At 35.6% G+C, this 18994-nt stretch overlaps 1 protein-coding gene across 2 annotated transcripts in view; it reads left to right on the forward strand.

Annotated features, from left to right (window-relative positions):
* Positions 1-18994, forward strand: part of LOC132155963 (spondin-1-like) — a 193777-nt gene that overhangs the window by 35045 nt on the left and 139738 nt on the right. For both annotated transcript variants that reach the window (XM_059564754.1, XM_059564755.1), the window contains exons 4-6: positions 4683-4756; positions 6358-6480; positions 15888-16036. In XM_059564754.1, the coding sequence (XP_059420737.1) occupies positions 4683-4756; positions 6358-6480; positions 15888-16036 (346 nt within the window). The remainder of the gene's footprint in view (positions 1-4682; positions 4757-6357; positions 6481-15887; positions 16037-18994) is intronic.

Genomic DNA, 18994 nt, shown 5'->3' on the forward strand with positions numbered 1-18994 from the left:
AAAATTGTGTGTAAAATCGGCTAATGCCCTTATTAAGCTCGGACTAGTAAACAAAAAAAAAACATAAATAAAAACAATTTCTATTCAAGCTGTTTTTAAACACTGTTATGAATGTGTGACGTAAAAGTAAAGCGAAGCACTGAATGAAATATAGATATTTTTAGGCCAGTGGAGGCTCATTATAAACCTTGCGCTTCAAGCAATTTTGCTAAAAGCCAATCCAAATAATCCAATTTATTTGTCATAAGGTTATATAATTACAGTATAATTATATGGCACCGTTTCTTGGTATCCAGGTCCCTAGTGTGTATATATAAATGTAACCTGCATACTGTATTTCAGTTTCACAAATCTCTCTGCCGGTGGTTTTCTGGGTTGATGCGGGCCCTCAAATTTGCATTATATAGCCTTGAGCACTGGCCTGAGAAGATCTCTCTTACACACATTGGGAGAGAGGCGATTAGCATCAGCTGTGTAAAAGCAGGAAAGTGAGTCTGCCTTTAATAACATCTCATTGATATAATTTAAATTGGATGTTAAATAACCATTACCGCGGCTGATTGCCTGGCCGGCCCTGGAAAGTGAGGATGCTTTCTGCCAAAGCCGCTCTACTTCAGCTATGTGAAATTGGGGTGAGATTGAATTAGAGCATGGACAATTAGAGTGGTACCATCAGTACCTTAACATGAAAAGGGGGAGTTGGGTGGGTTTGAATGTTTTAGAGTCTTTCTGTGTCTCTTTTATTCCATGTATGGTCCGTTGACCTGTGTTTGTCACCCACAGTTCCTTAGAATTAACATCCCTGATGGTGAATATTCTGTGAATCAGTGTACATTTTAATTTGAACACTGTCTCTGGAAGGGGAAAGCTGGAGTGAGATTTGTGCCTCAACTCGCTGTTGTCTGCCTCAAAAGTTATCAAAATAAACAAAGGAAATAAAGCTGTAAAAAGAAGAGCTGTCAGTTTGCTCCTCACATCAAAGATAATGTGGGTGAAGGAGGAGTAACTGGGGTCATGGCCAACCATAGCATGACTCAATGAAATTTAAAAAAACAAACAAACAAACAAAAAAAAACGCTTGAATGCCTCTGTTTATCCTGTTATTTCATTAGCTCTTTAAAGATGATATTAAATTAAAATTGGAGTATTGAAGTTTTTAGCTTATATTAAACTTTTTTGCCATAAAGCCCAAATCAGTGGAGTGTTGCAGTAATGTTTGACCTTCTGGAAGTTTCGGTCATGGAACTAGCGGATCCAAGTGCAGCACTTATCATAAAATCCAAAAACAGTAAATCCAAATCAGGGCAAAACAGAGGATCAGAAAACACATAACAGAAAGTAAACCAGCAAACATAACGTATAAAACCAGGCATATATGGAGAATGTTAACAAGGTAAATGAGACCCAGCTGAATGAAAGGAGACATGATTGTCAAAGCAAAGGGTGATGGGAACTGAAGTCCAGAGAAACTAAACAACTAGTGTGCCCTCTGGTGGCTATAAAGATTGTATAAAGAAAAATGGATTGAGTCCATGAGTGGATTCTGAAAACTCACAGACTGGAGCAGACTGAAGAAGCTGTGTGACGGGTGAGTTGGATCACTTGTGATGCAGAGGGCTTTGCGGGTGAGACGGGTTCCGTAAATGTCCTGGAGGGAGGGGAGAGAGACACCAATGATCTTCTCAGCTGCTCTCACTATGCGTTGCAGAGTCTTTCGGCAGGACGCGCTGCAGGCGCCATACCACACAGCGATGCAGTGATGCTCCTCTGCTGCTGTCTACTGGTTATAATTGTGATTTAATGTATTTTTTTATTTTTACTTAAGTGTTTGTTTACCACAAAGTATATTTTGAATGTTAATGTTGTTTGAATGTTGTTTGAGCATTCAAACTGGATCATTTTAGAGCTTTAAAGTGCTGGAAATAGTTGTGTAAAATGCTTGAAAGTCATTGAAAAGTGCTTGAGTTTCTCTCTCAAAAGGTTGTACAGACCCTGAAATGAATGATGTAATGCATTCGACTATTTTTACCATAACACCATGGTTACAGTTAGCTTTACCCCTTCTGGTTTCCTGACGTAAGCTCGGACAAGTTTGTTTGCATCACGGTCCGGGCTGATAAACGGACTGCTGAAATGTAGCACGGTTTAGTTTCGCTTTAGTTTTATCTGCAGTTTGATGTTTGTCAGATGAAACAAGAATGGCAGAGCTTATGAGTTGGGCAATGTGGTGAGCAAAATGCGACCATTTGGTCGCAGTCTGGAGCCCTGACATACGATAATGACTTAGAATAATTTAAAATAATAATACATTTTAAACATTTATATAATCTGTTACAAAATGTAATTATTAATTGCTACTGATAATTAAAGGGTTAGTTCACCCAAAAATGAAAATTAGCCCATAAATTACTCACCCTGAAGTCATCCTAGGTGTATGGCTTTATTCTTTCATACAAATCCAGTCAGTTATTTAAAAAAATTGTCTTTGATCTTTCAAGCTGTTTGATGCCACTCAACGGGTGTTGCACTCCCTTGGTCCATGAGAAGTTAAAAAAAAAAAATGTCTCACACGGCTCCAGGGGGTGAACAAAGGCCTCCTGTAGCGAATCAATACGTTTTTGTAAAAATATATATATCGATATTCAAAACGTAATATTCCCTTTAATCTAGCTTGCGCTCACAGTTGTTAAATGGAAGCAGTTCTGGGAGCATGACATATGGAGGTCAGCTTTGAGCATGGTGAGTCTCATGAAAACCAATGTTTGTTAACAGGAGTAAAGGATGCAAAGTGTACTTACTTTAGCAAAGGAAAACCAGTCTCATCTTGGTTTATATCGAAATCCTCTGATAATCTTCTTTACAAATCCTCGCTTTGTACTTTTAATTAGTGACCGATGTTTTGTTATGATCTCTCCTCTCTGTTTCTTTGTCACTTCTGAGCGGCGCATGCGCAAAGCTGACCTCATACGTCATCCGCCCCGGGGCTGCTTTGTTTACAACAGTGAACGCAAGCTAGATTAAAGAGATTATTAGTTTTGAATATGGATATTTTTCTTACAAAAATTCATCGATTCGCTACAGAAGGTCTTTGTTCATCCCCTGGAGCCATGTGAGACACTTTTTTAATAGATGAGCTTTTTATTAAACTTCTCATGGACCAATGGAGTGCAACACCAGCTGAGTGGCATCAGACAGCTTGAAAGATCAAAGACAATTTTTAAAATAACTCGACTGGATTCGTATGAAAGAAGAAAGTAATATACACCTAGGATGACTTCAGGGTGAGTAATTTATGGCTTAATTTTCATTTTTGGTTGAACTAACCCTTTAAAAGTAATCAGGATACAAACAGAAACAAGCCACTCAGAAGAAACAAATGAAATGGTCAAGCAAGAAACAGTATTTACATTAGTAGATGTTGCAGATCTTACCTATTGTGAGGAAAGGACCTTGGCAGGAACACAAAATACACCTTTCATTAAGGACCTGAAAAACTGCACATGATAAAAACAAAACAATTTGATAAAGATGGTGAAATTGAATTAATCTGAACTGAAAAACTACAAAATCACACTTTGTAATTTTTATTGAAAGTGTCACAACACATTGAAAAATAAAATGTTTAAAACTAAGTATTAAACACTGTTAATTTTGAAAACAGATTTTAGTGTTCCTGTAGCTCAACTGGTAGAGCATTGCGTTAGCAAGCGCAAGGTTGGGGGTTCAATTCCCCGGGAACACATGATCGTAGAAAATTGTTAGCCTGAATGCAATGTAAGTCGCTTTGGATAAAAGCATCTGCTAAATGCAATGCATAAATTAGTTTAGTTTTAACCACCTAGTGGTGGAACTTAGTTTTGCAGTTTCAACAGAGAATCACTATCGACTAGCATAGTTTTTCAAATGAACAAGTATGTTAACTTTGTACGTTTCTTAAATATATCTGCAAACATATTACTGTAATTTTATGCTTTGGTAGAGTCAAAAACTTACAACAACTTAAACGCTACAGTCAGAAAAATGAAAGGGAAGTTACACACTTCAGATATACATTTTGACATTGTGTAATTCTATTTATTAAACGTGTAGAAAAATTTCCAAAACATTATGTATAGCATTATAAATGTTGTGTTCAGGCATCCATTATAAAATAAAAATAAACATACTAATACAACTTTTAAAATGGAGTGAACACGATCCTGGATCGTGGATCCCCAGCGAAGTGATTAACGGGCTTTCAATCCACTCCAGGCTTTGATCACATCGGCTTCAGCAGGCTGAATACACCAAGGTTTTTTTTCAAATTAAAATGAAGACATTTATTACACTTTTTGAGAAATGTAATCTATTTCCAGCCTTAAAATTATTAAAAGTGAATATAAGACATCAGGACAGACAGGAACCCTGCAATTGACGGGAAAAATCCATCGTACACCCTCTGGATGTAAGAATTTAAATGGAGTTTGGAACGCATTACGATTTTGTACAGTTAAGCTGAAACCCAATTACGTGGACCTTTATTATAAGAAAACTTAATATAAATATATTATGTAAAGGTGTTAAACCTCTCATCTCATCTCATCTCATCTCATCTCATCTCATCTCATCTCATCTCATCTCATCTCTTCTTTACCTATGATTCACCTTTATGTTCTCATTCTCTTATATCTCTATTTTTGCAGAGCTAGTATCGTTCAGAGGAAGATCATCTCATTCCAGGATGAAGGCTCACTCACGAAGCGGATGTGTGAGAAAGGTAAGTCTTTCATTACTCCCAGCTAGATTGCACATTATAAGCCATACTTCTATTTGATGGTATTTTCCCCCAATTTGGCTCCTCATATAGCTACCCATTCTTATCTGAGCATTGATTGTCTTTGTTTTTGTCTTGAATGTTACAGCAATCCATTTTAAGAAAAAAAAAAAAAAATATATATATATATATATATACACATTTGAAGAGTTTGATTCCAAAGCGTGATAAACGACATTTAAAAAGACAAAACAAAAAAAACTAAAATAGTTTAAACAATCAGTATTGTATCTGGTCAGTATTGAAAAGTCAATTTTTTATTTACACAAAATGCGATATTCGCAGATTTATTAGGACATTTTTTCTCCTTTTTTTTTTTTTTTGCCAAAACGCTACAAATCCCAATCTCCCTTTTTGTGCAAAACGCGATATATCCACTCAACTAATCACAGCACACCGTTCCACACACTGTAAACGATAACAACCAATCACAGCCCACCATTCCATGCATTCCAGACAGTAATAAATACACATGACATAGTTTTCCTCATTTACTTTGCACTTTGTGATCAACAAACAAGGGCTACATGATAAAATGCATGTGATTGCCATGTGCATCGCGTCAGTTAAGCTGGTTCTGTGATTAATAGTTCCATTAAATCTCCATCATGTGCTTTCAGATGGAAATTATTCAGATGCATTTAATACACAGAGCCGTAGATCAGTGACAAGCTACGCTATATCGCGTTCATTAGATGACTCACATTTAAATATGAACATGATATTGCGTAGCTTGTCAGTGTTAGTGTTTTTATTAATGCCATTTATGTTTTTGTTAATACAGCACATAGCACTAGTCAACTAAATAAATGTAACATGGCAAAGATGAATGCGCTTTGTAAGTTGAATGTAAGCGAAATGTCATTTTGTAATTTCTGTGGTCTAATGTGATAATGTTGTTCATGTTCTTGTTCATGATGACATTTTATTTTATCGCTGTAATTAATTTGTACCATTAACAAGATGACCCATTGAATTCATGTTGGAAGTGATGACAGATTCATTTAATTATAGTCCAGTGCCTGTATATAAGATTAGTATTGGGCAAGTACAGAGAATGTCATATGTGGATCAACTTAATATGTTGTGCATTTTCATCAGTTTCAATATGAAAAACAACTTTCATATTGATTCAATGGATTTATTGCATCTTGAAAATAAAAATAATAAATAATAATAAATCTTTGAAAATCAAAACCTGGATTTTAATTTTGAATGTTATTATTACCTAAAAGATGCTTTGTGAAAGTCTGAAACAGAAAAAAAGTGGTTTTCATCTTGTCACATTCTTGGTAAAGAAAACACATTTTTACTAAGATTAATCAAAATGGATTTATTCCATTTTGGAACCAAACTCTTCACACACTCAGATTGATAGATAGATAGATAGATAGATAGATAGATAGATAGATAGATAGATAGATAGATAGATAGATAGATGATAGATAGATAGATAGATAGATAGATAGATAGATAGATAGATAGATACAACAAATTGGACATAAACACTTGTAATAATCCAGCCATTGTCCCTTGTCCTTTAGAGCCACTGTATGGAGAAACCACAGACAAACCCCTGGTGGACTGCTGTGCCTGTGGAACTGCCAAATACAGAGTCACCTTCTACGGGAACTGGTCAGAGAAATTGCACCCAAAAGACTACCCAAGTAAGACACTATCTCCTCAATGACATGTGACGTGTGCAATTTTTTTCAGTGTTAAAATAGTTTATCCTATCCCAGTTTACTGCACACAGAGCAATGAGTAAGCAATTTAAACTTTGGTGCCAAACATGAATAATACCACAAATCATGGGGGTGGCTGAAGAGAGGTATTATTTACATTTTGTATTTCATTTTTTCCCCCCATGTTTTATTTGTGACTTACAAATAATTTATTTATTGACAGATTTGTTGAACGTCTTTCACCAGATGCACACTCCAGATTCATCTGGTGGATAAAGTGTTGTAAAACAGAGCTACCTAAAATCAAAACATAATGTTTTCTGTGATGGTACACTGGTGAGACAACTGGCAAAATCCTACCGTACCACAGAGGGCCACTCATGTAACATCCCAGTAAATTACAGTATAAGCAGTGGTGGAAATGACTAAACTTCACTGGGGGGAATCTAGTTTTAAAAGGGGGTGGTATTTTATTAAATATTAAATATTTCATGAATTGTTGATTTGTTGATGGGGAAGTCGTGGCCTAGTGGTTAGAGAGCTTGACTCCTAACCCTTGGATTGTGGGTTCGAATCTCGGGCCGGCAATACCATGACTGAGGTACCCTTGAGCAAGGCACCGAACCCCCAAATGTTCCCCGGGCGCTACAGCATAAATGGCTGCCCACTGCTCCGGGTGTGTGTTCACTGCTGTGTGTGTGCACTTTAATTAAATGCAGAGCACAAATTCTGAGTATGGGTCACCATACTTGGCTGAATGTCATGTCACTTTATTACATTTTATAGTTTACACTTTGCCAGAACATTTGCTATTAGTTTTTAAAAGGTAACATGACATTCTTAAGGACTCAAATTTTATGCTTAAATTTGCTTTAAAAAATGCTTAAATTTCTTTTCAGGAGCACTTGTGCTCCTTCCTAAAAAAAATAAATAAAACATAAATTAGGAACACCTTCTGATCAAAGACAGATATTAATCTTCCCATTATGAGGTGATATTTGACTTCTTCTTCTCTTTGTTATGCCATTTTTCTAACGTTATTAAATGTATGTCATATTTTATTCCACAAAAAAAAAAAATAAAAAAAAAAAAAAATATATATATAATTTTTTATTTTTTAATTCAACTAGATACAATCATGAAGAATAAGTTACCAGTCAAATTGAAACCGACAGTAGGTGGCAACAAGTCAAAGTTACTGATAAATTTATTCAGTCGATTCATTCAAATGGCTGAATCATTTATGAACAAACTAATTCTATTTTATTTATAAATGGGTCATTGAATCATCGACTAACTAGATTTATTTTAAAATACAGATTTATTCATAAACTAAACACTGCTGTGTTTGAATGGAGATGCGCAGTGGCTCAGCTGTGAATTTTTGTAGACAACAGTGTTCCTAAAATGTTAGTCACTTTAATTTTAACTTTCATATAAGATCAAAAATGTATAAAACAATCTCACATCAATATCAGTATAATCAATATCACATTTGCTAAATCCCTTATCATTAAAAATATGTCACCCATCTTACTGTAGTTCATCGTGATGTTACAAACTAGCATTTTAATTAATGAAGCTCTCAACAATGCACACTGAATTTATTTACATCGTCTCTACACTTTGTTTGTTATAATGAATGACAAACTGCAGTCTGCTTTCACAATCTGTTCTGTGAGGAGCAGGACTCACACTGATAGAGAAGCACTCTATTAGCTGAAGTCTGCAGGTATAATGGCAAAAAAAAAAAAAAAACCCGGAACTGGGATCGCTTTCGTAGACTTTTGAATGGATAAAATATAGAAATCAGTTTAATTTCCAATAGAACCTTCCCAGCTGGAAGTGAAACACCATCCCCCCTCGAAATTCACTCCCAGGACTCCATCCCGCCAAGTGCACCCACTCCCCACCTCAATTTCCAGCCCTGATTATAGACAAATCCGGCGAAACATGGAAGTAAAGCAGCGCCGCCATTACTGCGTGCCTTTGCTGCTAAGGAAGTAGCATAAGTAGCGTGTTGGTCCCGTAGGCAGCTGTAGCAGATGTTAGCTCAAGCTGTACGAAAAGTTATTTATTTATTTTTTTTTAGTACGTATGCTGTCCAGTGATGCCGGGAAGAGCGTGTTGTGTGGTTGGCTGTTTTAACAACAGCACAAAACTACAGGCCTGGAATAAAATCGTTTGTGAGCCTTCATGAGCCTTTGTTGCACATTGATTGCCCATGTTTACGGCCATATGGATTACACAGAGGTTCCTGGTCGAGCGGAGTATTTATTGTTTGAATTTCGAAATAAAATTGACAGAATCTGAGAGCTGAGTTTTTTTTCTATCATGATTAACCTGCTCTGTCTGGTCTGTCAGTCTCCGTGTCCTCTTTGCTTCGCGATTTTTCTGTGCGTGAGAAAATGGATGTGTGGCGTGAGTGTGTGTGAAAAGCGTTTATTGTATTTGTATTAGTTGTTTGAAGAGTAAAAAAAAATCTGTGGGTCTTAACCATAGACTGTGGTCTTAACCATAGACTGTGGTCGTAACACAATTACAGTCGGCAAGTCAGTCGGACTAAAGGGAAAAAATTATTAATTCGGTCGGTCGGGTTATTGGCAAACAAGAATATTTTTAAGGATGAAGCTTGTGAACATATTAGCAACACAGCTTGTAATGACAGCGTTCGGTTTTATTGTTGTCATAAATTAATACACTTCTCAATTACATTACAACATAATGTAATAATGTAAAAATATGTAAATAAATAACCTTTATCAGTAAGTTTTGGCCACTGCCTGACATCATCTACCCAATGTTCCATTTCACCAGACATTTTCTTTAATGAGCAGGATCCGCTTTCATTGAAATGTCATTAGAGGGCACCGGCAAGTGTCACACTGTCACACTTCGCAGGCACGCAGTAATGGCGGCAGGCAAGATGGCGGCGCCAATAGAGTTGCGGCGGATTTGTGTATAGGCCCTGATTAATGGTAATGGTAGGCCCTGATTAATGGTAATGGTATTAATGGTATTTATTTATTTAGTTATGTATTTATTTACTTTTTTTGCGCTTGAATTGTCCATTTTTCATGTAAAGAAATATCATAAAATAAATTGCCTGTCTCTCTCCATTGGCACAGTTTTTTTCTCATTGTCACTACTTTATTCATTAGTGAATTGAACTGTTCCCTGTGTTGTGATGTGATCCACTGTTTTCAACTGTCACTTTGAACTTGACATGTCCGATGCCCAAAACATGTGATTTGTCTCAGCCATAGCGCAGTGAGGTGCTTCTAGTCTCTAAATGTTTGGATACATTCTAATGCTAAATTGAATGTGAATGTTTTCAAGCTGAACACTCACAAAAACATATATATATATATATATATATATATATATATATATATATATATATATATATATATATATATATATGAAATGTGCAATCATTTCCTCATTTTCTCTTAACGCCTGTCCTTACTACTTGTCTTGTCTTTTGTGGATGGTGTGGATAACCTTGAAAGTGTCTCATTGGAGGTAAATTAAGCCTGGGGATTAGAGTCACTCTCCACTTGAGCTTGTGTAGCTCAGATCAATACTCTGATTAGAATGTACTCTGGGAGCTAAATGAACCTGATAAAGAAAGTGTTGTGCACTAATTTGTTGGCTTAGGAAACAGTGAAAGACATACGGATAAACACACACACACACACACACTCGTACAGTAGATGAACACATGGGATTTATGATTATCACATGTGCAAAAAACATTCCCATGTGCCAGTATAAATACCTGTATCCTAAAGCATGTGTGTAAAAGAAAATACAAAAACATGCTGCTGTTGACATCTGAAATATATGCAGTCATTATTGTTTTATTTTGATGTATTTGCATACATTTTATCAGAGCCAAAAGCACTTATCATATTTTATTCCCATGCTACTTTCATTGAATGATTACAACACATCTATCAGTCATATTCTTGATAATATTATTATTATTAATAATAAATTGATTACAAATCAATCAATAAATAAATAAATACATAACCTGTAGTGCTAATAGTGGAATTATGCAAAAGCAGCGCTAATGATTGTGAATCATCCTTGCTTGGATAGCAGTGTTAATTAATTATCGCAAATCAGTTTAAGGTGACATAGAGTGCAAAAATCACCTTTTATAAGGTGTTTGAACACAGTTGTGTGACCACAGTGTATGAAAACAACCAGCCTATAATTGTAAAAATCCACCCACTCATTTTTTTATAATCCCAATAATTCATAAACAGTCTCTCCACACTAACAGTTCCACTAACTATGATGACATAGTCTGTGAAAGTCCCGCCCATTTGTGACGCTCTCTGCCGTATTAGCATATAAACAGCCCTGAGTGAGAAGCAGCCGTCAGCCATTACTGTTTTCTTGCTATAGCTGCAATGTCAGTGCCAAAAATCCATTAAAAGTGTTGTATGTTGGGATACACCAACGGACATAGGAGTCTCCATAGACCGCTGAAAACATGGTAGTTAACTTATATTTCCGAAGGAAATTAAAAAAAAAATGGAAAAGTCCTATACATTTGTGGTAACATTTTACACCGGAATGCCTCAAAAACGAGGGACAGTTCAGCGCTGGAGTTAGGCAAAGATTGCTTCTGTAAGAGGGATCGACACCAACGCTTTGTGCGCAAACATCAAGACTCCGGACAAAGTAAGCATCATGCTTCATATTTTGTTTTCCAAAAAAGCTTATTGTCTCTCTGTAATGCTAATGTTGCTAAAGCTACCATTGTCTCTGCCTGTATTCACTAATGCTGCCTTCATGTGATACCAGAATAATCGTAAATAGGAATGTTGTAGTTAAAAATTGCATTTGGAAACAATGTGAAGTCATTAACATGGTCACCACCAGTTAAATCATAACAACGGTATGCCCACAGGACAAACACAAATAATAGCATGTTATTGGCTCATACCCTAAAAGTGGCAATTTCAGCAAGCTATAAAAATTAGCTGTGTGGTGTTTTGAGATAAAACTTCGTACACTTTGGGGACATCAGAGAACAATTTTAAATATTGTATCAATGCATTCTATGGCAACTTTAATGGTGGTAATATCACAATGTTGTCTTTGTAAATAAAGTACTTTTTTATGAGCATAATTTGCAAAGAAATAAGGCATGTTTTGTAAAGAATGACAATGAAAAGGTATGCAAGTGGTTAGTGAAGAAGATACAGGTTTTATTGTAAATGTCACCATCCATGGCACATTTGGATGAACTGGTTACACTTCAGTTTGGGGATTAATTATCACTGTCAATTAACTATTTACCACGATTTTTGCCTTAAAAAAAGAAGAAGAAAAAGAAAAAAACTCAAATTTGCTGTAAGCTAATATTGCCTAATCAACATTAAGCTAATAATCCCTAAACCTAACTGGCAAAAGCAGGTTGTACGAAAATTTATGAATACAATTTTACTAATTCATATGAATTTTGCCAAAACCATTAACAATTATCAATCGAAGGTTATGTGAACGTCACTGTTTGAAGCTTCATAAAGCATAATTTCAATCAACCCAGTAGATCAATAAATATACTTTTTTTTAAGCTGATAGAGAGGAGAAATAGAGAGATACTGTCTTTGTCAGGACATATTAAAATAAGCATTGGAGCATCAGAGCGCATCAGCAAGATTTGATACAGGTCTGACGGATTGAGTGGATTAGCAGCACAGAAAGGATGTGGTAGCAGTTCTTCACAGAGCCAATCTGAACACTCTGTCATGCCTGTGGAATAGCTCAAATTGGTGAGTAGAAATTGAGGGCTTTAAAGGCCCATACTGGGAAATCTGGAACTCAATACCTCAGGGTAGAGATTTTCCTACAAGGTGAATTTAATGTTAAAGCAAGACATTATAAAGTTGAAAGAGAAGTGAATTAATTTCATAACTTTTTTATAGATAGGATGTGCCATTTGTGAAACTGCTTTCAGTGCAGAGAAGAACTGTCTTTCATTTCTCCTACATACTGTTGCTCCATAATCTGATTTCTGTAAAGTGCAGAATTTGTTTGTGATTAGGTTGAAATTGCCATTGAAGGGCTGGGCTAAGGAGACAAATTGAGGACACACACTCAGAAAAAGCCCTGGACAGAGCTATTTCAGTATTTTTTGGCTGGCCCCTGCGGGAGAACCCCATTTTGTGGAAGGTGGGAACCATTTATATGACATTTGTGGAAGGCATTATGGAATAGTTGTACTCAGGACATAAAGATCCACTAAAGCTTCACACTGCTTCTGCACAATGGAGGGACATTTCCTCTCCGTCAGAAAAGCAGGGTTATCTTTTTCATGATTGTAATGCTATGAAAAATTCTAGATTTTAACTTTTATGATTACTGTAGCACAGCATTTTAGTGACAAAATTTAGCTTGATAGCGCTTTTGTGCAGGCATTTCAAGTTTTAATCCAGCTGCATTATTTCCAGATTCCATACAATCTCTTATCCCCATCATTTTCTGTCGGTCAGTACTCCATTTGTTATAATTAATTCATTAAATTTATTCTAATTTTTCTTTACAAATACTTTTTTTCTCAATCATTTCTGGATAATTGAATTAATATATGCATTGAATGCATATATGTAATACATACAAATACAGTGTTCTATTCTATATTTCATGTGAAATTGATAAAGCGTATTTTAATTAGGAACATATTTTTCATTGATTTACTATTTTTTTCTCTGTGCCAGAGAGAAGAGTTACATTTTGACTGATGCCTCTACTGTTCCAGTGGTTCACTTGTTATACTAATAGTTGTGGCAAATGAGTGATGTGAGCCCCATCCCCTGAGATTTAGGGAGTGTTTTGTGCATAAATGATTCATTTGGACATATTAACTTGCACAGACAATATAAATACATTTAGACCACTTAACTTAGTGATTAAAAATAGCTATGTCGGGGTACATATAGTTTTTGTGAAAAAAATTTCTCATAGCGTGAAATAAGATTTTGGCCATATCCCCTACCACTACTTTGTTATACTGTACTGTATATTTTGAAATTTAAGTTGAGTAGAAAATGCTGGATTTTCTTAATTTATTAAACTATTTATTAAACAGTTTAATTGTATAACTGTGATAAATATGGGATCATATGTAATTCATGTTCTAGCCATGGGTATATTGTGCAATAAATCGGTGGACTTGACGGTTTGTGTTGTATACAAATGGAAATTGTCCAGCATACTCTCTTTAGGTATCCTCATTTCATTCATATTATGGTCATGCGAAACATATGACAATTGTTTATTTAGTAGCTAATTGTTTAAAGAGGTCATGACGTTTTTTTGTTTGTTTGTTTGTTTTATTATGTTCCCTTAGGTGCAATTACAATATTATTATTATGTTTTATTAATTAATTTTTATTAAAAAACTTTACAAATTTAGTGATTTATGACATTTTTCCACCCTGTTTCTCATCCTCTTGACTTAAACAGTTGGTTTTGGGGAGGGTTTCCCCTTTAAGAGTTAAGTGCAACCGCCCACTGTTATGATTGACTAACGTCAGTGATGATGATAATAATTATTCATTATGAATTAAACTGCAATTAATTTTTTAAATAGTAGTTTTACATGAAATACATTACATAAAGTTTTCTGCTTCGTTGTTGGGTCCAGAAAAGTTGGAATGGTATGATCATTGAGCAAAAGTGATCAGAGTGCCAGAATCACTGTGACTTGTTCTCAAAACAGTCATCCATGAAATGTAGTGAACATAGGTATGTAACGCTATGAAAGTTTCTTATCACGATTATAGTTACCAAAATTATCACTGTTATCAGTATCATCATGTTAATGTTAAAATGCACTGGCGATGTTGAAAAAGTACTGACACATAAATCAGTTCACCAAGTTTTATATTTAAAAATCAACAAACAGCAAATAAAATTTCTTTTTGTTTGCATAATCACTAAAACAGTAACATTACCAATGATGTCCATATTTTAAATAACAACTTGACTGACAACAGTTTAATAGCATGTTGAGATATCTAATGTAAATGTTCAAATAAAGCTTTGAAAAAGTTTAATAAAAAGGTAAACTTTACATTTCAGCCTTTAAATAAAGAAAATATATGTCAAAATGCTAATTGCTTAATAAGTGATTATATGAATTTTACATATTCATTCAAATTATTTCCCTAGCACTTTTTTAAAACCTACCAGCTTTCCGCCCTGTTTTCAATCAAAACTAAACTATATGAAAACTTTGCCTTATGCTGGACAGTATTTATTTATCGCAAGTTGTTCAAATCATGGTAATCTAATACGGTTTTAATGATAATTAAAAGATGAAACGAATAATACCAACCATGGGGAATTGTATCATAATCTATCATCAAAAAGGTAACCATTACATCCCTAGAACACACGCATAAATTAACACACATGACTGGGACGTTCACCAAAAATATAATGAATCCATTTTTCACTGATGTCTGGATACTTCGGCAGCATATTCAAACATGTTGTTTTTCCACAGCCAGGAACGACCAAGCGGCAACCTTCCGCTCCCTCTCTTGAAACCAACATGAAAGTGACTAAAACTGCAATTCATTGACTGGACACTGGAGGCTGGCTCCAAAAGGGAATCAGTCCCATAGACTCATATTAAAATGTAGGAAAAAAAAAAATTTACAGCCTGGAACAAAAAATTATTTTGGTCTATATAGCTAATTTTGCCTTTCGTGACAACTGTGATGTGGGTGAATTTTTTTTACAACTTATATTAAGCCTTAAAGTTCAGGTGCCGCTGCTGTCACCACCGTTGAGCTACATGGGCGATGTTTCAGCAACCGGTGCAAACAACCGGTGCTAGGAGACCTTACCTTGCCCCATAGGATCCACAACGAGCCGTGTTTGGAACTTGATTAAATAAATACTTTGTTTATAATGGGGGACATGAAATTTGAGCTATGAAACTTGCAGGAAGTTTTAAGTGAAGTGAAGTAAAGTGACATGTTGCCAAGTATTGTGACTCATACTCGGAATAAGTGCTCTGCATTTATCCAAAGTGCACACACACAGCAGTGAACACACACCCGGAGCAGTGGGCAGCCATTTTTTGCTGCAGCGCCCGGGGAACAGTTGGGGGTTCGGTGCCTTGCTCAAGGGGACCTCAGTCATTGTACTAAAGGTGGGAGAGAGTGCAGCAGATTCACTACCCCCACCTACAATCCTTGCCAGTACGAGACTCAGAGTCCGACTATACCACTAATGGTACAACGACATCTTATATGCCAGAAGATCAAGGCAAATTTGTTTTCTCATGTCATCACCCTTTTAAGTCATTTGATCATGTATCATTCTTAGAGATTGGAACTTATGTATCTTCACAGGGAGAGCCAATCACTGGTCAGCCCTCATTGGAGCTTCCCATTCGAAGAACTTTATATTGTGGGAGTATGGAGGTTATGTCAGTGAAGGGGTCAAGCAGGTCGCTGAACTGGGCTCACCTGTCAAGATGGAGGAGGAGATCCGTCAGAAGGTAAGGATGCAGAATTTTTACATACCCAAACTGTTCATTTATTCATTTAACAGATGCTTATTCAGACTCAGTCATGACGCGAATTCTGATAGACTGCTGTAGTTGTTTTATGTGTATTTGGGAGTTTTTCTATGCTCCTGGAATTGCCAACAGGTCCTCTGTGAATGAATGTTTTAGTTTTGTACAGTACATTATATTATTAGATCTTAATGTTCACCAGTTTGTTCAAAATTCTGTCTGGATGTTTTATTATTATTATTATTATTATTATTATTGTTGTTATTATTATTATTTTATCTAGGATGTATTCTCAGACAAATTTAGCTTGCATACCTGCAGCTGCAAACACATAATGCTTTAATCATAAGTCACCCGAGTGAAAGCAAGGTTGGAGTTATCCTCTTTGTCCTTGAATAACTTTGATAAGAATAATAATAAGAATTAGAATCTGTGTCTGTGGAGGTGTGATGATAAAATAGAGCTGAAATGGATCAGGTTGATCATTACATTAGCTCTCCACTAGAGCATCATAATTACCTGCTGTTGAGGTCGTCTTGTGAGGAACACCAAGAAAAGATATTTGCAACTGACAAGCTCTCTGCCTATTCTCTAAGTTCAGTGGAGCATGCAGATACTCTTGGAGATCCGTGAAAGGCTCAGATGTTTGGTTCCCAGTACGCACAATGAATTTCCATTTGCATGATCAGCTGAGAATTGACACGGAAAGAATATAAGAGGATGAGGGAGATGATTGAATTTAGTTCTGTTTCAATAATCATGTGTCTTGCTCTCCCATTCGTTATCTCTCTTACAGTAGTGAAGGTACAAGAGTATAATATAACAGTTTGATAGTGACTTTGTATAAATCAGTGGTTGTTTTTCATGTCCGGTTTTTCAAACCATCCCATCCCTAGAGGAAATGTAACTCTGTAGCATCTCTCCAGTAGATCTGTTATTTGAGCCAGATCGCTGTATGTTGCATTGACTCTTGAGTAATGTTGTAAGCAGGTCTGTTTACAGTTGGGTGAACTGATAATTATTCTCCCTGGGTTTTTCACGGTTCATATAGCAAACAAATCCTACTGGAGGCTAGAGAGCTGGACAGATCCATGTTGGTAAATGAGTCTTGGTTGGCGACTGAAAAATTTGTTTATTCTGGCATTTACACTTTTAAACAGGTCAAATGAAATTGAAATCACGGGGTCTAAATGCATGAGACACTATTGTAAATGGAGGTTTAATATCTAGAAATAAATTCATCTTCAGATGAATTTGCCATTGAATATGTATGTTAACGTATCAAAATGCACAGGTATTATGGCTGTAGGTCTATAGGGGAGTGCTGTGTGCATGTATTGAACAGTGTGTGTCAAGTCATGTTTATTTGGCTATTGGCTGGGGTTTGACAGGTGTGTAAAAGAAAAGCATGCATCATTACATAGGTCTGTTCGATTCCACAATTTTTGGAATCGATTCCGATTCCAATTCCTGGTCCTGGAATCAAATGGAATCGATTCAAAGAATCGATTCCTCACTGTTGTTTTCGATTCTTTTCCAATTTTTTTATTTTATTTTTTTTTTTTAGATAAAAAGGAACCTAATCTCACCATGATGACTGCAGGATAGGTCATATAATGTATCCTTCCTATAATATGAAGCTGAAAAAATTTTTAATGACGATACGAACATTTTAGTTTTTTCAGCTTTGCCCGTGAAATTAATCATAGCCCAGCTCTGCATGAATTAAATAAGACATGAAATGTCTAAAATAAATGTGCCCAGTTCAGTTGAATGATGAAGTTTACTTTGTATTCTTTGCACAATATTAACAAACCGTAGGCTACATTGAAACAAAATAATCAGAACATTAATGACTGATAGAGTTCTGTCAATCAGATGCGCTCTCGTCCACTGATCTATGCTCGTGACGTATTATTTATAATTATCATTGGCTGATAGAAATGTTTAAAAAAATATATTTTAAATTGTAATAAGATCAAGACCCTCAGTGACGTCATGATCTATTCTGTCATGTAGCGCTCAAAATTGTGGACAAGCCAGTTCCACCATAAAATAATCTCTGAATCGTTTATATATATATATATATATATATATATATATATATATATATATATATATATATATATAGATATATATATATATATAGATATATATATATAATTTAAAATAATCTTTTATCTCACAACTGTTGTAATTATGGCTTAGGTGAATTGTGCTTCTGAAACGAAAGGCTACATCCTAAAATTCAAATGATCAGTACGGACTCGTTTTCTTTCTGTTTATTTTCGTGAATTTAAATGTGTGTAGCCTTTGTCGGATGAAGCCTTCCGTTTGAGAGACTCTCGATTCCCAACGCCTCGGAATCGAGGAATCGATTCTTTTTGGAATCGATTCCCAGCCCTATCATTACAGAGCAGCTTTACAGAAACTGCATGTTTCACTATTGGGATGTATAAGGCCATATTAAAAAGTAACACTTGTTAGTGCTGTTGAAAAGGTTCTGCGTGTTCTTTAAAGTCAAGGCTGTTTACTCAGATCACAGTAAATGGTACAATCCAATTACAATCCACACACTTCACAGTAAATAGTACAAGCCAATTACAATCCACACAATTTATTAATGTTTAGTTATTAATTCATATTGTCCCTCCAGACAGATTTGAATGCAGCAGATTGCATATACTGAAATCTGTTCTCACTGTTGAGAGTTAGTAAACTTGCCATACTATGAGCTACATGGATCACTCTGACATGGCAGTGTTTAAATTGAGGAATCATTATGTGCTATTACCACCTAGATAGAAGTGAAGGAGTTAGTTGGGGGGAGTCAGCGGGTGGGATTGCCACAATGTGACATCTTTCCTCCTCTCGAGCAGAATAAAAGCACCATCTGTCTGAGATGTCTAATTTGTTAATTTCCATCCAGTGCTGGTAGTT

The sequence above is a fragment of the Carassius carassius genome, chromosome 13, assembly GCF_963082965.1.
Source record: "Carassius carassius chromosome 13, fCarCar2.1, whole genome shotgun sequence".
Lineage (NCBI taxonomy): Eukaryota > Metazoa > Chordata > Actinopteri > Cypriniformes > Cyprinidae > Carassius > Carassius carassius.